The following is a 21153-nucleotide window of genomic DNA, read 5'->3' as shown; positions in this document are numbered from 1 at the left end:
TTGTTTTTTTTGTTTTGTTTCTTCGTGGTGGTGGGTGTCTTTTCCCTCCCTCCCTCCCTCACCCCCCCCCGTCTTCTCTCTGTCCGCCTTGGACGACCCGACTCTCCTTCTCGCTGCTTGTAAGCCTCTCAAACTTCTTTGTGCTGCGCTGGTGTGCCTGCCTTCTCGCGTGCGGGAGCCTGTGGGCATGTCGGAGTGTCAGAGAGAGAGAGTGAGAGAGGGAAGGGAAGAGAAAAATAAGCTTCATTGCTGCCCTTTGAATCTCTTTCCTTGTTTTCCCCTTCGCGTGTTCACCTGAGCCAGCGCCGTCTACGGGCTCGTCGATGTGCTCGCATCTCTCTCTCTCTCTCTCTTTTGACAGTCTTTTTCTCACGTTGGGTGTTGGTCTGGTGCGTAGGTGCTGTGAAATTCATGCACGCATACAATGTGCAGACACAAGCACACCCCTTCCCCACAGCGGCGACGGTGCTGCTAGGCAGGTATGTCTCAGGGAGGACCAAAGAAAGGATCACGTGCTCCCCCTGTGCTGTAGCGACCCACCCTCCCTATGACACGCTCGCCAGCTACGGAATACGCGCCTCCTTGCCCTTTTTTCTTTGTATGCTGTTTCGTCTAGTTCTCCACGTACCCCCGCCTTTTATTGTCTGTCAATCTCCTTGCGCGGTACTTACGTGCCAGTATGATTTTTCCTCTCCTTTGTTTTTTTCTGCTCTCTTGCTCATACCTCCCTCCTTGGCCTCCATCGAATTCAGCTCTCTCTCTCTCCCCTATCGTTTAGTTCCCTCTGAAGCCCATGTGGGCGAGTGCGCACAGTACCCAGCCCGCCGCACGTCCACCCGTGGGAGCAGCAACAGCAGAGCACCACCACAACCGATAAAAAAAAAACAAAACGGGGGGAGTAGTGGTGCGGAGAAAGGCAGGTCGACGACAGAGGCGGCACGTCATCCTCAGTGCCGCGAGCGACCTCGGCAGGGTGTGAGTGGGTGGAGCCCCCGGGTCGGGCAACTTCTCTCACTTCAGGAATGTGATCTTCAGGGCTGGCGCCCCCCCCTCCCCCCGTTTCTACTTTGTTCTTTTACCCTGGCGCGCGCGCTCTCTCTCCTCGCCAACACGCCGCCTTCCACCACAGACGTCATCGTCCTGTTCAACGAGTGTTCTGCGCCTGCGCATCCGCGCGCATACGCAGACGCAGGAGGCCTTCTCTACACGTCTCCTCAGTCGCTCACTCAACGCCGCGTTTCGCGACCGCATATGCTTGACAGCTATGGCGCTGCACTGCACTACTGCGGTGTACTTGTGCATGGGCGGCTACTTTCTGGGGGCTTTTGAAACTGCACAGTGGTCGTCTACAGTGACCATCTCTTTTTCCTCGTAAGTAGTCCTCCCCCCGTGCCTCAGTTCCTGCTTTGAATGTGGTACCTCTGTGCTCACTATGTGTCTTGACCCTTATTGACTTCACTCCTCTCTTCCCCACCCGTCTCTCTCACCTGTTTTTCCCCTCCATGAGGAAGCGGATATCCCCATGGCTACCACTGCTAGAGAGCGTTCTGTGCCTTAATTGTTCAGGAGAGTAGCGTATTACTGCGCGCACATCAGTGTTTTCGTCAGTCTAATACTCCATCGAAACCATAGAAGGTACGCACCCCCCACCCACATACACATACACACACACACACACGTCGAGAGGCCCCCGGACGTACGTATACATCGGCACGGGTAGATAGCGCACTGCGATAGAGCCCAACGTGTGTCCTTAAGGGCTTCTATTTCATAGAAACAGCGAGTCGAGGAGGTAGCAAGAAGCGACTCAGACTGCATTGCTTCCTCATCCTCATGCACATTGTGGTGCTCCTCCCCCTCTCCTTACAAGGCTCTCAGCGTGCCATTGAGCAGACTGACATGACCCTTTGCCGAAGAATAGGCCCCATCCGCTCGCCCGAGTTTCAGCCAGGCGCTTCCTCGATGCGTCATGTTGTCCTCTCTGTTGCTTTTTAGATCTACTCTCGAGGACTTGTCAGTTGTGCCTGCGCCGGCTGGCGTCGCCGCTCCAGCTGAGCGCTGGGTCGCTAAAGACTCGCAGACATCAGAGGGAGAGACTGACCGCGTCTTGAGGACGTCGAGGGCCGTCCACTTCCCTGCTCCCGACTCTTCCTCAAATGGTGAGACTCTTGTGCACACAAGTGACGCCTGTTGTGACACCACCGTGGACGAGTCAGAGTTTGATGAATCGTATCCTCCAGAGCAACGGCTATACGATGTGAGGACATCCATTGAGCTTTCGACTTTACCAGAACAATCAGTGTTGAAGGGCATGACGGGAGATGTCAGCGCCCCCGCTTCAGCACCTGCCGGCACCAATCACCGCGAGGAAGACGACGAGGGAGAAACTGGCTCGTTGACTGCATCGCCGGTGCCGGGTGCATGGAGGCATCACCCCTGTTTCCATTCCACTTCTACCGATAAAAACAACAGCATGGCGGTGCTCTCTGATGCGGCGGCTCTGATGATTGCGCACGCAGTGCATCGCTCCTCACTCCTACAGCAGTGCTTCACACAGTGGCAGGCTCAGCAAGCACGTCATGCGCAGCGATGCCTGCATCGCGAGCGCTTCGCCGAGGGCTACTACCAGCGTAACCTCCTGTACCTCTTCTTTCGCGCGTGGCAGTGGCGTCATGCTCGACGTATTGAATTTGCAAGGCAGCGACGAGCGCTCGAGTCGCTACGCGCGCGCCATCTTCGATGCCGCTCGTTTGTTGCGTGGAAGCGATGGAAAAATGAGCGAAAGCAGCTGCGGGGAAGAGTGGATGAGATGCAGGTGAAGACTGGAATGGCGTTTACTCGACAGTGCTTCGGACGGTGGCATCGCACGTCAGCGCGTCGAGCACTCGCTCGGGCAGCGGCTCAGGTGTCGGCAGATATCCTACGAAATGCGCGCTTTTGCCGCTGGCGGTGCTTTACCCTTCAACGCAAGCAAGAGCGTCTGTTCGTGAGTGTCTTGATGATTCACACGCCGAGGGCGTGGGCTACAACTCAGAAAAGTAGTTTCGGTGAACTGCATCTGCGCTATGCATGGATTCAGTGGCTGCGCGTGACGATGCAGCGCCGCGCATGCCAGCTGCACAGGTATGAAAGTGCCGTGGCAACTGTGACGATGCGCGCGCAACAGGCCCTTCAACGGAGAGGATACGTAAGGTGGCTTCAGCTCACGTACGCGTTGCTCCAAGTGAGGTACACGCAGCGTGGACTTCTTCAGAGATACTACAGGAGCTGGGCCCTCTTAGGCCGTCTTAGCCAGACAGGACTGCGGTGGGAGAGGGAATCCCGCTCCCCGCAGGTGCAGCGTGGATGCCTTGCGCAGTGGCGTGATCGCTTGGGAGGACGACAAGCCAATTGCAGGCGTCTTAGAAGGGCGGAGTTCTTCTTTGAGTCTGTCGTGCAGGTCCATATAGTGCATGCCGCCTTTCACTGCTGGCACGCCCGCCACTCCAGTCGCTCAAAGACTCAGCGAATGCGCCGCGTGGCAGAGGAGTACGCGCGGCCGGCGCTGCTGCGACACCTATTTCTGCGTCACGTCACAGACGGCGTGTTGGCGTCACCGCTAGGGCTGGAAGATGCGCTCAAGTGCGAAGGTCAGCATCAGCGTGCCGACACGAAGCTGGTGCAGCCGGTGAGCAATGCCACTGTTTCAAGCGAGAGCGGCACTGGCGAAGCCTCCACAAAGACATCGGGGGGAACCTCTCAGCGTCTTCGACCGCCAATACCGCTTTTTCACCACCGTCACGCTTCTCCTGGGAATCCCAGCGTCCCTGCAGCGTGCCTTGATGTGTCTTCTGAGCCCATCCGGAGGACTGACCGCAGTGAGGTGGCTGTCACAGCACGGATGGTAGCAGCCTCGGCCCCTGAGGATGTCCTTGACACGGAGGCGTTACTGCTACCACCGCCTTCCTACGAGGAAGTGATGAGCTCTTGGCGTGCGATGGACACGAGCGGTCGAATCGGGTCACGTGCTCTTCCTGCGCGCACGGATGTTGGTGTGGGCACCAGCTGCGAGGTGCCTGCACCAGTGCAGTGCGCTACTCCGCCCACGAACAGCGCAAGTGGCCGCTCGACCGTGCACCCGGATGTCGCTCATCAGCGAGAGGAGTTTGCTCCACCTCTCGTTTCTACAGTGCCTGGCCGAGGCACGTCGCCTGCCGGTGCGCCAAGCGCGTGGCCAGCAGCAGTTCCTTGCTACTTCGCCCCAAAGGGTTCTCCGGTTAGCTGGACGTTAGGCCTTCTTCCTACGATGAGTGGGTGGCCGACTCTAGGCACCCTTGCCCCGCCATCAGAGGCCGTGATTTCGCTTGCAGGTGCCATAGCTGCCTGTGAGAGGGTTTATTGTGCGCCTCCGACAGGCGATGTTGTGCCGGCAGTGATCGAGCCCTCTGCATGTGCTGTGTTCAGTCACGTTCGCACCGAAGGTGACGCTCAGGCCTCTGCTGTCGAGTATGGACCAAGAGCGCCCGCCACTCTACCCTCACCGGCTGTTTCTCTACTATCTGAGGGTCTCCTTCCAGCACCGCTGTCCCCACAGACGCACTACAGCGTTGACATTCACAGCCATGTTGACCGTTCCTCCCCTTCTACTCGCTTGTCCAGTAGCGCAGCACGCGCCGGTGATCTTGGCTACGTGAAGTCTTCTGACGCACGAGGTCATCGAAGCCACAAAGCACAGCGACGGTGCGTTGGACCTCCTGCCGCGGCCCTTGACAAGGCCATCCTTTCGCATGGTCGCGTGCCTCTCAGCTTTGCGGGTCGTCGTACTGGGAATGAGAAGCGCAGAGTCGTACCTTCCCCAGATCTGAAGGAGACACGAGGTGCGCAGTCAGCGCATTTCATCCCCTCCTCTTCCTCGTCTTCGCGGTCTTCGCACTCCCCGCCCACATCCGCTGCGCCTCGAGCGAGTGACGCGGTACCGTTTCCACTGTGTCCTACTTTCACCACCACCGACTCCGCAACGCTTCGAGCGCGGGGAAGGAGCGTTCTCGGCGACTATAAGCGCCGCACACGCTTAATCGCGGCGGAGAAGGCGGAGCTTGTCACCATCGAATCACAGCTGGCCCTGGCATCCCCCACCACGGATAGCGCTTCCCAAAAGGAGCTGTCGAAAAGGCGGCGGTACTTGCAGCAGCGCCTTCTGGAGTGGGAGCAGCGACGTGCGCAGGTCGCGCAGCTCGCCGTGTGGCTGGAGGGCTGCGTTAGCGCTGCCACGTCGGCGGCAGCCTCCCAAGGGGATATTGGTGAGCTTTAGCCGGGGTCATAGACCACTGCGCAACAACGCGGACGGCTGGGCTCTCCACTCCGCCCATTTCGTTTGCTCGATGGTGGCCATCACACCGTATTTATGCCCATCCAGTGTTGATTTGCTCTTGCAGAATTCCATCGAGTGTCTTCGGGCTGTGACGCAACGAGGGGCATCATCGATTTGATGAATGCTCTCTCTCTCTCTCTCTTGCCTTCCCTGCTGAGCGTCGACGGCTCTACCCCGGCGGGGGTGGGTAGGGTGGGGACGCTTGACACGTTGGGAGGCAGTGTCTGGCCCCTGGTGAGGGTTTTGGCAGCTCTCTCTCACGCCCTTCCCTCTTTTTCTCCTTTGCTGCCGGATTCTCATCGCGATTTTCTTCTGCTTCTCCCCTTCCCTTCGCTCACTTCATCACGTTACCAGCGCGGCCCCACGCACTACGTGCTTCACCAACGGACACGAACTGCATTCTCCTTGCCTCAGACAGAGAGAGGGACACCTTCGCTGACGGCGCAGCTCTGCGGCCCCTTTTCTGATTTTGGCGCTTCTGCCTGCACCCCCTACACGTGCCCCGCTTCTCTGTTGCCTCTTTCTCATACTTTCCTATACGCAATGCCGTGCTGCTGCTCTGGCGGTCACCGTCTGGCGTACGCCATCCCAGGTCGTTCGCCGCCCGACCCGCAGCTCTTTCCTCACTACATGCAAAACGCGCAGAACCTGTGGTTGCACTTCAGCGAGTGGTGGCCGCACGGTGATGGCGGCAGCACCCCAGTCCCACCAACTAAAGGTGTTGTGTTTATCGTTCCTGGCTTGGGCGAGCACACCGGCCGCTACGACTCGGTCGCGCTGCGGCTCAATCAGGAGGGCTACGTTGTGTTCTCCATGGACAATCAGGGCACCGGCGGCAGTGAAGGCGAGCGGCTCTACGTTGAGCATTTCACTGACTTCGTCGATGACGTCTGTGCGTTCGTCAAATTCATCCAGGCACGGTACGCGGCTCTCTCGAACCAGCCCACTTTCCTTTTAGGGCACTCGATGGGTGGGCTGATTTCCACGCTTGTGGCGCAGAGGGACGCAATTCACTTTCGCGGTGTTGTGCTGAGCGGCCCCGCTCTGGGGCTGCCAAAGCCCATCCCCCGTTTTCTGCGGTCCCTCACGCATTTTCTCTCCAAGTGGCTCCCGAAGCTTCCGGTGCACAAACTCAACGCCAATTTAGTCAGCTACAACCCCCCTGTCGTGCAGCTTGTGAAGCAGGACCCCTTTTACTCCAACGTGACGCTCCGTGCGCGCTTCATCGATGAGATGCTCGAGGCTCAGGACCGCGCCGCAGAGGCCACGTCCAAGTCATCGTTTCCTTTTCTCATCGTGCACGGCGAGGAGGATGAGCTCTGCTCCTTAGACAAGTCGAAGTGGTTCTTCAAGAACGCGCCGTCAACGGACAAGCACCTGGTTTCCTACCCTCGTGCTGCCCACGAGGTGCTGACGGAGCTGTGCCGCAGTGACGTGATGGCGGATGTGATGAAGTTTATCAACGAGCGAGTGAGGTGAGCTACTTGGTTGACACCCGTCGCCTCTCTGAGGGGACTCTCAACGCTCTGCCAGCGATCGAAACGTCGCAGTGAGAACAGGCGACGTACCACAGGCGTGCAGTGGTACTCCGCCGGCCTATTTCGGGATGTTTTCAGCATTTTTCTTCTTTCTCCGTTACACTTTTACTCTATTCACCGCCCCTGGTGGTGCCTGCCACCTCTCGGTGGCATCAGGGCCCAGCGCCTACTCCGTGGGTAGGGGCCACGAGCCGGCGGGCCTGCCCTCGGGCACTGCCGTGGAGTATTGGTGTGGGGCGGACAGGGCTGGGCTGGCGCCGTGTTGGTGAGGCTCGCGGTCAGGCCGGTGCTTGTATCCGGCCACAAGGCATGGCGGTGGCGATCCGACACGGATGCGCGTACAGCGGCAGTTTTTGCGTCTCAGCTGCGTATGCAGCCGAATCGCAATGGGCTGAGCGTCGCTCAGCGGTGTTGGTGCGCCCTGTTGCTTGGCATAGCCGTGGCGCAGAGCAGAGGCATAGGTGAGCTGTGGTTGCCTGTGTCTGCTTGTTGACTTGCTCGTGGTGGAATGGACACGCTGGAAAAGAAGAGATCCTTTTCACAGAGACACACCTGCTGGTGGCCACCGAATTCCCTATTTCACTTCGATGCAGACGGGCTCCACCGACTCCTCGTTATCTACTCTCACACTCATGCGCACTTTTTCCTCTTTGCTTACTCTCTAAGACTCACTGCAGCCGGGAACGCGTCATCATACGCTATCGAAAAGTTCCACACGAGAAAAGGCCCACCTCCAGCTTTGCCGCGTTGGCTTGGCCTCTTCGGTATTGCGGAAGGAAGTGAGCAGCCCTTCAGTTTTGCTTGAGCGGGGGACCGTCGGCGGCAGAGCTGCTCTGTCTGCGACTGATTCACAAATATGCACACTTTCGGCCCATTTGAAAATGGTATTGGGCCTCTTCAGCTGCCCCAGACCCCCGCCTCTCATTCCGCCAGTGTGCGGATTCTCTGCTGCTGCTGCTGCTTCCCTCTTCTCTGTATGTTTTCAGACTTTCACTCCGTGTCGTTTTCTCTCCCTCTCTTGTCATTTCTTTGTACGTGTGTGTGTGTGTGTGTGTAGCCGCCGCTATCCTCAGCAAATTAATTCATCTCTCTTTTTCGCACTTACTCGCACTCTCACTCCCGTGTGCTTCCTTACGAAGACGAGTGGCTTCATCAAATTATTTTCCTCTTCATTTCTGCCGAAGTGTACCCCCGCATCGCTTCGCTTTTCTATTCGTTCGGCACGCGCGCACTCTCTCTTTTCCTTTTATAATTTATTTTCATTGACCTGGGTTATCCCTACACGGAACACCAACCAAAGGCTAAAAAGGGCACCCAGGAGAGTCCCGCACGTTCTCCCTCGTGTGCCTGCCTGCTCTCCAGCGTTGACCGTATTGCACGAATTATGCTTTGCCTGTTTCCGCCACTGTTGTGACGCCTTCTTCCGCTTTCTCAACCCCTCCCCCCGCACTTCAGTACACACATATATATCGAATACAGCGAGACACGCAGACCACTCCCTCGTCGCCTTTCCCTTGCGACCATGCCTGCCATCGACCGCGAGCAGCTCGACCACCGTGTGGAGCAGATCTACGACCAGGTGGTGGCCTGGCGCCGCTACCTCCACGCTAACCCAGACCTCTCGTACGAGGAGCAGCCGACTGCGGCTTACATTATGTGCGAACTGCAGAAGATGGATGCGGGGGGTAAATGGCTGCACATCAGCCAGCCTGAAGGCAATTGCATCGTTTCGGACCTGAAGGGCGGCGCTGGTGAGGGTGCGATTGTCGCGCTGCGGGCGGACATCGACGCGCTGCCTGTGGAGGAGCTGACAGATGTGCCCTTTGCATCGAAGAAGAGGGGTGTGATGCACGCGTGTGGCCACGACACGCACGCTGCGATGCTGCTCGGCGCGACGAAGCTGCTGCTCGAGGATGCGGAGAAGATCAAGGGCACCGTGCGCCTGCTGTTTCAGCCGGCGGAGGAGGTGCCGCCGGGTGGCGCCAAAATGATGATCGAGAAGGGGTGCATGGAGGGAGTGACGATGGCGTTTGGTCAGCACATACTCCCGCTTGAAGAGGGCCCCACTGGCACTGTTTTGGTGCGCAAAGGTGCGATCCTCCGCAGCTCTGACACACTGCACGCGGAGATCATTGGTCGTGGGGGTCATGCCTCGCTGCCGGAGCGTTCCATCGACCCCATCCCGATTGCGTGCCTTGCTGTGACTGCCCTTCAGCAGGTGGTCTCTCGCCGCATGCCGCCGTGCAAGTGCCCAGTCCTGACGATCTCCGCGATAAACTCGAGCTGTGACACCTACAATGTAATCCCCGATAAGGTTACGCTGAAGGGGACGCTGCGCTGCACAGACAGCCAGGTGCGGGAGGATGCCAATAAGGCCATCGCCGAGGTGCTTCACGGCATCTGCGGCTCGTACGGTGCGACGTGCAGCTTCAAACGATTTCCTGGCTACGATGTGACGGTGAACGCAGATAGCGCGTACGATGTGGGGATGCGAGTGCTTGCCCAGGTATTGCCGTCGAAGGACCAGATTGTGGTTCTTCCAGATTGCATGTCTGCCTCAGAAGACTTCAGTGAGTTTGCGAAGCTGGTACCTTCGAACTACGTGGGCATCGGATGCTACAATGCTGAGAAGGGGTGCGCTGCGCCGAACCACAACGCGAGGTTTGACGTCGACGAGGAAGCGATGAAGGTCGGCGTGAAAGTGCACTTTGGTATTATCCACGAGTTGCTAATGCAGTGAATAAATAAACGCTGATCGACCTCTCTCTCTCTCTGTCTCTGTCTCTATCGGGAGAGAATTTGCAGTGCTGTTTGCCGGCTCGCTTTCTTTGGTGCGAGGTGGTTGGGCGGTGGGGACACCTGATGGGTGGTGTTGACCGTCTATGTGGTGCTACTTGAAGGGGAAAGAAATGGAATGGGAGCAGCGAATTGCGCGTCCCCGCCTGCCTCTCCCGCTCCTTTTTCTGCTTACTGTTCACGGTTGGTGAAGTTTGTGGGATGCATCGGTGCGAGGCGGCGAGAGACCAGCGATTGGAATGGAGCGCGTCTCTCTCTCTCGTTTTCGCATTTGCCTTCGTATATATATATTTTTCCGAGTTTGCTGATGGGCAATTATCTGTGATCGGTGGATTTCGCTTCTCTTCGTTTATCCCCTCCTTTTTTCCCGATGCCTGTCGCTCCACGTGCTCGTGTGGGCGTCTGCCTGTGTCCCCCTCTCTCTCTCTTCCTTTCTCGCAGCTCGCAGTGGTGGGGGCGCGGATGCGGCACAGCTCCGTCCATGCACAGGCCTATGTTTTTCCCCCCTTTTCTCTGTTGTTCACTTTTTCACTTTGCAACTTACCTTCTCACCCGCTGTTCTCCTTCAACGACTTCAGGGACCCCCCACGAAGGAAAGCAGCCGGCAAACAGAAGGCGATTGCCCCCTCCCCTCCCCCTCCCTCCCCCCGTTCGCTTTGAAGCTCGTGGCGTGGCTGACGGCAGGTGCCAGCTGACCCACTCTGCGGCTACTGTAAATGCCGCTCCTCCTTTGTAGCTGTACTGTGGCCCTTTCTCTCTCCTCCACAGCCCTACCGACTTCATTCGCGCTCTCCATCTTTGGCCAGTCGAGCAACACCCCCAACGCTCCTCCCCCTCCTCTCACGTCCGTTCCTCACGCGTTGTGCTGCGATGCAAGCGAGCGAATGACGCACGCCACATTGACGACTCCCTGTGGTGCAGGGCAGACCGTCAGAAAAAGAAAACGAGTGATGTTGCACGCACCGACTTCTCAAAAGGGTCACGACGCTCGTCGCGCTGGCCGTGTAGTGTGGACCACCTCCTCGCGTGCGTGATGCGTTGGCCCTCTTTCAAGGGGTTCGCTGGCTGCACCTCAAGAGCAGCAAAGAGGTGAGAGACTCGCATACCACGCTGTGTTGCCGGCACCGAGAAGAGGTCCGCTTTGGGACTGGGTGAGGGTGTGCGCAGTGCTGCTGTTGCTCATGGCGGATGAAACGCATCTCTGACTCCCCGTACTATTCGCGGAGCCAGCAGTGCCGTTGCCAGTTCAGCGGTACAGCGGACATTGGCTCATGTTTTCCACTTGCTGCCTCCCTTTTCTTCGTCCCCGCTTGGGCTTTGCGTATACCTCCGTCTCTCTGAGCTCCGGCTGAAAGCATCATTTTTAAATTTCATTGATCCATTACGGTAGGTCAACCACGTGCACATACACGTTGGTGCACCAGGCAGGCGAGTCTGCTCCACCTGTACATCTCCTTTCACGTCTCCTGAGATCAATGTTTTCAACTTCTCAGGACACAGCAAAACAGATGAAGGGACATCGCGCGTTGCTGTCGAAGTCGTTGGTAGCGCTGCTACTGGCGGCTCTGATAGCCACTGTCGCTGTTCCTTCGTCTGCGATGGTTGTCCATGTCCGGGAGGCTGAGTTTTTCACCGTCACCGATGCCGTGCCATCCGAGCACACTTTGATGTTCTCATTCCAGATGGACCATTACTTTACTTTTCCCGTCCGCGTTCTGTGCAGTGACACCGGAGATCTGCTGAAAGAGTGGAAGGACGACGCCCAGGGGCTCTTCAATCTTCCATCGACGAACAAGAAACGCAACCTTGTCTTTGAGTTCGACAACTCGCAGTCGACTATGACAGGCGTGACTGTAAACTTCGAGATTCACATCACTCTCGACCCGAGCTATAGTGTGCAGGCTGACAAGGTTGACCCAATTGAAAGTAAGGTTCAGGAACTCTACGGCAAGATGCAAGGTCTTCGCACACTGCAGAAGGCACTGCGCTACAAGCAGAAGGAACACCGCACCACCGTCGAAGCTACGAAGGAGCGAGTGCTCTGGTGGTCCATCATGCAGGTCGTGGGTTTCGCTGTTGCGGCGGGAAGCCAGCTGTGGCTGTTGCAGAGTTTGTTGGAGAAGCGCCGCAGTCTTTAAGAACGCTCGTTTTGGAGCATTGTGTCGAGGGAGAGCGACCTCTTTCTCTGTTTTTATTTTTTCAGCAGAAGCATGTGGGTAGCGCGGCGTCGCGTTGTGGATGCTGTGCGTAGACGCTCTAGTGAGATGGGCAGCGTTGCCTCACTCCACTGCTACGGAGTGGGAGGCTGGTAAGGGTGGTAGGGTCCATGTCTACATAGCGAAACAAGCCACCGCTTTCTTGGCTTTCGCTATCGTCGCTCCTTCTGTCGGACTCGTGTCTTGACCAGCTGTGACGTTCTTTCCTCTCTTGTTGCTACCGCTGCACACTGCACCCCCATCTCTTTTGTTCGTTCCCCCCCCCCCCCCCCCGACGCCCATGTAAAGAGGGGCGGTGAGCGTCACATGTGTGAAGCTCCTCAGCCGCTTTGCATACTACCGATGATCGTCGTATACACGTCACGTGCAGAGCAGGGGTGCAGCTATGAATCACCGCAAGAGTGCAGACGGCTCCGTTGTAAGTACACCTTAGTGAAGTACCGTGTATGAATGGTGAAAGCAAAGAAGAGCGAGTCTTAATTAGCACTGTTAGGCGGCTGGGTGTTTTTTGGTTGTCAAGCTACGCCCTGGTTGCATGTACTACTGCTTCTCCTCTGCGGAGGCTCCCCTATCTCACACGCGCTCACGCGCGCACCTCTCATCCTCAGTCCTTCCTGCTCGTTCTGTGTCCGCCTTTCGCTTCTCTCCTTACGCTGTGTTTGCGTGTTTGGTATCCACACATGCGCTATCACCCTTTGCGCGCCATCCGCAGCTCCACTGGCGCCGCGTGCCTTGCGACTTACGTGCATTGCGTAAAACTCTTCTCTCCTTCACCCTCTTTCGCCTCGCACGGAGAACGCCCGGTTTTTTTTTTTATTCTCCGCATTGGCTGTTGTGGCCGCTGTACGGTCATCGCTTTCATTTTTTGTTTCCGCCATACGTTGCGGCGCCCTTCTTTTTGTTTTCCTCGCCGATGAGACCCGCTACCGCCACTGTTCTGCTGCGGCGTCACGGTGACGCGTTTCCGCTGCTCGTCGCACTAGCGCTTTTCGCCTGCCTCGCAGCGACGCCGTCGGCAGCCCTCATCGTGGCAATTCGCGCTGGCGAGAACTTTATGATCACCGAAGCCCTCGGCGCCAGGAGAGAGCTTCACTTTCAGTTTGCCCTGCACCCCGAGTACCTCTTTCCGGTCTCGATCAAGGATCGTGGAACGGGCGAGGAGCTGATGCGGTGGAAGGATCTCCCCCACGGCGCCTTCTCCATACCAGCATCTGACAAGACTCGCATCATTGTCTTTAGCTTCGACAACTCGAACACGCTCTTTACGTCCAAGAATGTGAACTTTGACCTTCGCACCTCACTGCCTGCGGACTATGCGATCGACTCCTCGAAGCTGGACCCGATTGAGCAGAAGATACGGGCGCTGTCGGGCTCGATGCAGCACCTGAAGACGTTGCAGATATCGATCCGAAACCAACAGCGGGACCACCGCCTGACCGTAGAGAACGCGAATAAGCAGGTGCTATGGTGGTCCTTCTTTCAGGTGCTGGCATTCTTGATCATGCTCAGCTTGCAGCTGTATCTGCTGAAGCGCCTCCTCGAAAAGAAGACGTACATGTAGGATGGAAGCCTCACTTAAGGTGTACGTCGGTCCCGAATGCACGCAAGGACGAGTTTGCTGGTCTGCGCAACGGCGCGCTGGCATCGTGACTAGATCAGGTGGGTGAACGGCAGTCTTGAGTCTGTGTGGTGGTGGGAGGTTTTGCAGAATGGGCCACCCATGAAGAGAAGAGGGCGTTATTGCATAAAATCACGTTGCTGGCTCGTGTGTCAGCCAAAGGCTGCTGATTGTGTTCTTCTCGTGTAGCCGAGCCTCCGTGTTGTCCTCAGCACTGTGGGTGAAGTGTTGTAATGGGCTCGCTGATCTGTGCCATTTCGCTTTGAGCGTAGCTTTCAAAGCGAAGGTGGTGGAGCGAAGCGCGGGCCTCTCCAAGTCAGTGTCGCCGTGTATCGCCACCACGTACCGTTGCACTTTATGTGGGTTCATGCTGAGGAACCACGAAGGCACGCGGGCGCCGCTGCATGTCGAGGTCGACCTCTGGCCTGGTGAGGAGTGCAAAGGCGATCATGTGTGCTCTGCGTCTTGTGTTGTAGACTCCCGCCAAGGCGTCAGCATTCTCAATGGTCGCAGCGGGTTTTTTTCATCCCTCTTTCTCTCTCTTCCTACCCGCCAGTGCCCTCCGCTCTTCTGCGCTGACCGCTGTGGCTCTCACGTCAGTCTACCCCCATCACTGCAGCAACGCGCAGCGAGGAGAACGACAGCGTCTCTCGTGCCCTCCGTCGCCTTAGTCCCATCATGTTTCTCTTTGAAGCTGCCGCGCCCTCATTGCCCCCTACTCATGGGTCGGCGTTTGCCTTTTGCATTGATAGAGAGCCGTACAAGAGCCTCTTCACAAAGTGGGGCCTCCTTCACCCACTGGAGTGGAACCTGCATACTTACCGCTACAGCTGCATCAGCGAGGCGACTTCTTCCACAGAGCGAACGTTAACCGTACACACTGTAACCCCGCCATCCTCGTCTCGAACTGCAAACGCAACCGCGGCGCCTGTCGCTGCTGCCGCACTTCGCTTTCATCATGGAGTCGCTGCGGACTTTCTGCGCTGCTTGTTTGCATCCCCGTGCGTGAAGGCCGATCTCATGAGCGATGACGCTCACCATGCGCAGCTCCATGTCGGAGAGAACAAGCTCCAGTTCCGTCCTCTGACGTGTCGCTGGACAACCCTTGAGCCACTGCGCCAAGGCCTCGTAGATGCGAAGGTGGTGCGGCAGGTTCTGCACGACACGAGCGGCGCAGCTGTGCGGGACGCCAATCAGTCTGTATACCTTCTACCTACAGTGAAGCGCGCAGAGGAGCTTCTTCCTCATGGCGAGGTTATCAGTGATGAGCTTCGAGCGCTATTTCTGCGAGCTCACTCCCGTCCAGCCGCGCAAGTCAGAGGAGAGTGCGGTGATCTCTCCAGCGAGGGCGACTGGGACGACGCCGACGCCGATGATGATGACACGTGGGGGTCGATGAGTGGGGCCAAGCTTCCACTTGGGCAATTGCGTGGTGCGTTCAGCAAAGAATCACGCGAGGAGTTTCTCTATCACACTGTCTGGCGACTGGTCGCTGGTAGCGGGCCGCTGAATCAGTTTGAAGATGACGCAGCCGTGTACTTGGATGCCGCGCGAGAGTTGTATCGCTGCCTTGTCAAGTCGCTTCACGTTGTGGAAGTGGCTGAGCAAGAGAAAATGGACGATGAGGTGGCGTTGGAGGCGCCAGACAACACCTTGGCTCGGTATAAAGCTGTGGTGGACGCTTCTATTTACGAAGTCACTGCCGCTCCAGGGATGACGTTGTTTCCCCGAAGCGATGGCGTGCACCCAAGCAACTTGAACTACTGTTACGTCGTTGTCAATCCATCCGAGCAAACCGCAACCGTGTGGTATCATCGGTGCTGATGCGGGAAGGAAAGTCTCCTCTCTCTTGTCAGGAACGGACTGATTCACGTGCGTTGAGGGGGAAAAAATCGTCTTTGCGCGCTACTTCACACTTAACTTGCGTGTGTGTGTGGCCGTCACTGGGACGCCCTCTCTCTCTCTCTATGATCTCCGGAGCAGTGAAGCAGCTCTCCTCGCCTCGGCCTCGCCAAGCTGAGAACACTACCCATGTGCGCAGGCTACTCCCTTATCCGTCTCTTTAACTTACTGCTCCTTTCTTCAGCGGTTTGAATGCTCTGGGGTTTCCACTTTGTGATGTTCGGCTTCTGCGTACTTCAGGTGAGCTTCGCAGAGACGGAGAGGAAAGGAGAGAGGGATGCGTATCTCCTCTGTTGGAGCAAAGCGCACGCACCGACGTACGCGGAGACGGCGGCACGGCGAGGGACTCCGCTGTCTGCCGGTGTTTTTCCTCTTCGTTGCACTTCAGCAGCTCCCATCGTGGCTGAGGCTGGGTGCGCAGCTCCGCCGTGTTTCCTCTTTTCTCTATCGGCGTATACCCCTCCTTCCCCTCCTCACGATGACGAAGGGTCATCTTAACGCGCGGCACATCAGAGCCCTGCACCCCACTCTCTCTCTGTGGGGAAGCCCAGCAGCCCCCCATCCCTGCCAGTGCGGAGCCACTACTGGCGGTGGCAGGGCCAAGCATGCACAATGTAGCGAGGCCAGAGAAGTGCGCCGCTGCTGATGCCGACAGGCAGGTCCTGGATGGCGCTGCGTCGGGACAGCCTGCGACAGTGAGCACGTCTGGGCCATCCATGTGATGGTCAGACTGTCAGCGCCACTGGAGCACATTCCATTCAACCTTCAGTCTCTATTGGTGTGGGGAGACTGAGTTCCTTCCCGAGGGATGCACCAGGTGGCAGCCTGCGAGGCCCATGGGGATGGGCAGTAGATGAGACAGAGGTCTTTCGCCAATGACTGGACTGGCACAGTACTGTAAAGCCTCTCTAGCGCCGTTGCACAGAACGCCATGAGCCCCAGTGGCAGCCTGTGTGTAGAGTACAGTTGAACTCATATTGTATGATGGCGTGGACAGGCTGAGAAAAGTAGCCTCGTTCTCCTTTGAGGAGAGTCACCCCCATGTGAGGAAGAGAGACGCAATGGACATTTGCTGCGAATATCGCCGCCTGTGAAAGCAGCTGCCCCCCGCTGTCACCCCCCTCTTCTGCACTTGCGCTTCTCTTTCTTCTCCATTATCGCTTTCCCGTACTGTCTCTCTTCGTGTTGCGATACCGCTGAGCGTCTGTCTTTCTCTCCAGACCAGAGGAGAATACGCCAGCTTTGAGAGGGACGTTTTTCTCACTTCGCTGCCGCCATTTCATGAATCCATGCGTGCATTGTCGCTTACTCAGCAGGGCTATCACTGCAGCTTCGCTGGTGAATCGCTTGATTCGCTCTCGCCCTTCAGCACCACGGCGCCTGTGATTTCGTGCAGGCACACGTCTGTCCCGGACGCCGCAATTCTGTCTTAGACGTACAAGTGTATTGCCAGAAGAGTGGCGTGAGGCCAGAAGTGCACGCGCTCGTGAACCAGACGAAGCAGTCCAAGACGTGCAACGTTCAGTCTGGCATTCACTGATAGGGACATGCGATACCGAGAGATGGCCACGCTGGCGGCCTGCTGCTCACGCAGACGACGCCGATTCTCGGGGAGGCGATAGGGTCGCCGTCCCCGGATTAACAGCATCAGCGTGAGGAGGCCCAGAGGAACCAAAGCAGCAAAGCTAACAAGGACGCTGCCAAGTGCAACAACCCCGATGATAGTGGACGACGATGCATCCAGCACTTTGCGCTGCACCGGAAGAACCGCGGTTTTCCCTGTCATGGAGCGATTCTACCACTCCCTGTAGTGCCGCAGGTGGCGGCTGCCGAAGGCGTCTTCCTTCGCCACCCAGCCGACTACTGCGTCTACCCATTCCACTTCTTGCTGCCAGCGTCACTGCCGCCAAGTTACGACCCGGGCCTGCACGCTAAAGATGAACAGTACATCAACAGACAAGCCGCCGTGCGCTATTGCGCGAAAGTGTACGTCTGAGGACTGAGTGTGAAGGATTTGGCGACCACACTGACGGACGTTCTTGCCGCAACGATGAAGCCGCCGCCGCGCAACTGACTTGTGGCCGAGGTGCCGCAGGTTGGCAGCGTTGGCGAGGCACAGCTGAATCCCAGCAACAAGGGGGGTCTTATTAGTGACACCGCCACTGCTTCTGGCAAAGACGGTCGCTTGCGTTTTCCTGCTGACAGGCTCGCGCCTGTGCTTCGCAACGGACCGCGATCTCAAACCTCAGCTGACTCGAAAGGAGGTACCGTTGGAGGCGGAATGAGCCGTACGCTTTGTATGTGGTTTACGATGGCATCGAGCACATCTGGCAAGCCTCTGCATGGCGTGCCTGTCTCTCTTGCTCAGGTGCTGCGGCTTGATGCCCATGAGGCCTGTATGGCGACGTACAACACCGTTGTTGAGGAGGACATTCTTCATACGACTGCCTCTGGGAGGCGGAGTGATGATATTAAGTTGCGCGCATGTGCTGGCGGGCTCATTGCCTCCTGTGGGGGAGGTGGTCTTAACTGCATCTCCATATGGTCGGCTGAGAAAACGTGAGAGGTACTACGCTACGCGAACGAATCCATTGGTGCCGCCATTACGGACGGCTCTCTACGCACCGCTCTCGTGTCACGGCTCCCGCCCCGCGTTGCACCGAGCACCTCAGTCGCTGTTCATGGAGCCTGTCGCTGAGAGACCCCAGCGGAGCTAATGCGATGCCGCCGCCGCCGCCTCTATCTGATCTGTGTAGCGGGAAAATCGATTCTTTTCGACTACCCAACTCAAGAGGCACTGCCTGCTGTGGTGTAGCAGCACATCCACCTTGTGTTTTCTCTTGTCGTATCGCTGCTCGCTCACCTCGGTTTTCCGGCCTTTTGCGTTACTCAAGATGCTATAAATGTGCTGTTAGCCGCATGCATGACTTGGCTTATCACTGCCACCGTGAACAGTCCGAGCGCGGTGGGAGACGACTGGACTGTCGACCAGTGATCTGCGAAGGGGCATGAGCAACGAGCACAGACAGCCAAGCCGAAGTACCCCACGTACTTCTTAGGAGGTGCTTTACTGGCGGTGCACACAAATCAACCACAAGGCTGGTTGGATGAGGGCACGTAGCCCAATTACCTAAAAAGCCGTCATTTACTGATACCGCCTTGCAGAGCCCACGCACCGACGTGTTGCTGCCGTACCACCGCACCACTCATTGTGACTCTCCACTTATTCTTTTCGCGACTTGTTCCCTCGCGTCTTCAATCACCTTTGCGCCCATCTGCGGCACTGCAAGCAAACCACTCCCACCTTGCACTTGATTCGCGCTCATCACACCAGTGCATCATCATGGCATTGCTTGTCTTTACTCACGAGCAGAAGAGGTGCGGTTTCTTTTTGTTTTTTTCTACCTGCACTTCTGTAGCTTATCGTGTGTGTGTGTGTGTGCTCGTGTAGGCGCTAGCGTATGTGTAGCTCGCTGGTGCGGCTGCTGGAACCTCTGCTCTCTTGCTCGTTACTCTTTCCTCTCTCCTGGTCGAAGAGTATCGAGCAATACACCGTATCACTGCCGTTTCCTTATTATTATTTTGCCTCGTTTACTCGTGTGTTCTCTTGTGTTTAGACTTATCATTTCCGCGTGTCGACAGTCACTGGAGACGATCTCTGCGCCTCTCTCTCTCTCACTCTCTCTTAGACCCCAGAAGGAGAGGACCTGGGCTGGCGTCCATGTCAACGTCAGAGGCAGCATTGCAGTCAGGCCGACCACTTCCCTTTCCTTCCACCTATTTTCTGTGAATTCGTTCTACCTTCTTCTTCTCATTCCTATCAAGGACCTCTAGAGTTCTTCATACAGCTACGGTGTCTACCTCTCCTGTAAAGCCCAGGTCTCGTGTGTGGTCTCTCGAACCCTCTCGCTAAGTCTCTGCCTGGCGTCATCTTCCATGCCGTGCAAAATCGTGAGAAACTGTGGCTGAAGGACGGCTGTCAGACGGCACATGTCAAACTCTGCTGCGCCAAAGTTGGTCAGCGGACTGCTTTTTTTAATTCTTCCATATTTTCTGTGCTTCATTGTTGCGATGGGCGTTCATGTCTCTCACTCTCTCACTTGTCGGCTTTGGTTTGTGCCTTCGCTTTGCTTTTTGCGTTCTTCCTCACCTCCCAGCCCCCTCCCCCTCCCTCCTCCCCTCGTGCGCGCGCGCGATTTCTCGCATTGCCACAGCGCACAGAGCAAAGCGACGCGGGGAAGTCCCTCCGAGGCCGACAAGGCCCGACCTTTTCTTCGCAGTCCCGTGATGTTTGCCACCGCCATCCTCCTGTTGTTTTGGCTGCAATGATGGCCAAACACACAAGCAAAGACCGAGGGGGCTTTTAGGCGCTCTTTTCTCCTTCACCCCCCTCGACTTCGCCCCTCTTCTCCCCTTCTACCCCTCCCCTCGCTGCTCACTGTTTCGTTTTCGCGCACTGAGCAGCGAGGGGAGGGGTGGGGCACGTCTGTGTGTGTGTGTGTGTGCTCGCTGGTGTTGTCCCTCTTCCTTGCTCTTAAGCAACGATCGACAGGAAAAGTGAAGTCACAAGGGAGGCCCCCCCCCCCAAAAAAAAAGCGCCATCGGCGTATGCATTACGGCCAACAAATTCGCTTTTCCCCCCATACGCGCCGTGCTTTTGTGTGCTCGCGGCTCGGCAACGAAGGGAAGCGAGGCCACTTGCTCACCACTGCCGTCTTGCGTGGGGTGTTCGCGGTTGATGTGCTTTCGAGGGAGGCGGCCTCGCTTACGTCGAGGGGTGTTTCCGATGCGTGCCTGCCAGACCAACATACTCCAGCGAAAGGTGGGCCAAAGGAAAAAAGGCTCTGTGTTGACTGCCCATATTTTGCGCGCATTTATTTATCCAGCAGTGGGAGCGAACGCGCCGAAATTGACTCATTCTCCACTTCTCCTCGTCCTGGAATGCATTGCGTTCCTCGTCGCACCACTCACGCAGTACTACACAGCCTCTCCTCCTCTTCTCCTTTCCTCCTCTCCTCTGCACCTCGCTCCGCTCATTTCTCTCCCGGCAGTGGGCTGAGTTATTTTTAGGAGTACAACGTGTCGGACGCACCGCTATCTTTTTTCCCTCACGTCGTCCTGTTACTGCGCTGGCTTTGCCTCGCATCATTCATGGGGAGCACAACTAATTTTACTTGGCACGCATACTTTTCTCGCTCGCGCTTTTCTGCACCGACCCCTTCATCAACGCTGAGCAGCTAGTGAGATCGACACTTCTCTTCCCACCTTACCCAGACACCCTTGTAGACGAGAGACACGAGGAGCAGAGACCTCATGTCGCGCAGTCAGCTTTCCATCGACTTGGAGGATTTTTTGGGTTATCAGGCCCCTGTCCCCACCGACGCCTTTGTTATCGGTATCCGACCGCGTGCACCTCTTCAGCGATGGCCTAAGCGTGCCTATGACGACAATGGCAGCGACTTTTCTGACCTTTCGTCGTGGCCGAACTCTGTCGTTGCGCCAATCGGTGTGTGCAGCCGACGGCGACCACGAGAGCTGCCGTATGAGCCACAGGAGGATCCCGAAGCACAGCGTCGAGCCTTGGTGGCACGACCTCGTCGCCCACATTCATCCGAAAGCCGTGTCACTGTGATTAAAGGGGAGGACAGCGCGAGCTCTGAGACCTCCACTCTTGGCACCAATGCTGACGACGCCGAGCTACAGCGTCGTGGCGGGCCGCGCCGTCGGCTGGAG

At 57.1% G+C, this 21153-nt stretch overlaps 6 protein-coding genes across 6 annotated transcripts; all 6 read left to right on the top strand.

Moving 5' to 3' along the window:
- Window positions 1-1969: 1969 nt before the first annotated feature.
- Window positions 1970-5290, top strand: LBRM_31_1350 (conserved hypothetical protein; the record flags this gene model as incomplete). Its single annotated transcript, XM_001567082.2, has 1 exon — window positions 1970-5290. The coding sequence occupies one exon, from the start codon at window positions 1970-1972 to the stop codon at window positions 5288-5290; it is 3321 nt and encodes a 1106-aa protein (XP_001567132.2).
- A 603-nt stretch (window positions 5291-5893) lies between these two features.
- On the top strand, window positions 5894-6829 carry LBRM_31_1340 (putative monoglyceride lipase; the record flags this gene model as incomplete). Its single annotated transcript, XM_001567081.1, has 1 exon — window positions 5894-6829. One exon carries the CDS (start codon window positions 5894-5896, stop codon window positions 6827-6829), a length of 936 nt encoding a protein of 311 aa, XP_001567131.1.
- A 1581-nt stretch (window positions 6830-8410) lies between these two features.
- LBRM_31_1330 (putative N-acyl-L-amino acid amidohydrolase) lies at window positions 8411-9628 on the top strand (the record flags this gene model as incomplete). Its single annotated transcript, XM_001567080.1, has 1 exon — window positions 8411-9628. One exon carries the CDS (start codon window positions 8411-8413, stop codon window positions 9626-9628), a length of 1218 nt encoding a protein of 405 aa, XP_001567130.1.
- Window positions 9629-11351: 1723 nt separating this feature from the next.
- LBRM_31_1320 (conserved hypothetical protein) lies at window positions 11352-11822 on the top strand (the record flags this gene model as incomplete). The annotated part of the gene is made up of 1 exon (XM_001567079.1): window positions 11352-11822. The coding sequence occupies one exon, from the start codon at window positions 11352-11354 to the stop codon at window positions 11820-11822; it is 471 nt and encodes a 156-aa protein (XP_001567129.1).
- A 991-nt stretch (window positions 11823-12813) lies between these two features.
- LBRM_31_1310 (conserved hypothetical protein) lies at window positions 12814-13461 on the top strand (the record flags this gene model as incomplete). The annotated part of the gene is made up of 1 exon (XM_001567078.2): window positions 12814-13461. One exon carries the CDS (start codon window positions 12814-12816, stop codon window positions 13459-13461), a length of 648 nt encoding a protein of 215 aa, XP_001567128.1.
- A 1077-nt stretch (window positions 13462-14538) lies between these two features.
- LBRM_31_1300 (conserved hypothetical protein) lies at window positions 14539-15342 on the top strand (the record flags this gene model as incomplete). The annotated part of the gene is made up of 1 exon (XM_001567077.1): window positions 14539-15342. The coding sequence occupies one exon, from the start codon at window positions 14539-14541 to the stop codon at window positions 15340-15342; it is 804 nt and encodes a 267-aa protein (XP_001567127.1).
- Between the last annotated feature and the right edge of the window lie 5811 nt (window positions 15343-21153).

Source organism: Leishmania braziliensis, chromosome 31 (genome assembly GCF_000002845.2).
Source record: "Leishmania braziliensis MHOM/BR/75/M2904 complete genome, chromosome 31".
Lineage (NCBI taxonomy): Eukaryota > Euglenozoa > Kinetoplastea > Trypanosomatida > Trypanosomatidae > Leishmania > Leishmania braziliensis.
Note: the sequence above shows the minus strand (reverse complement) of the source record. Positions and strands in the feature narration are given on the sequence as shown.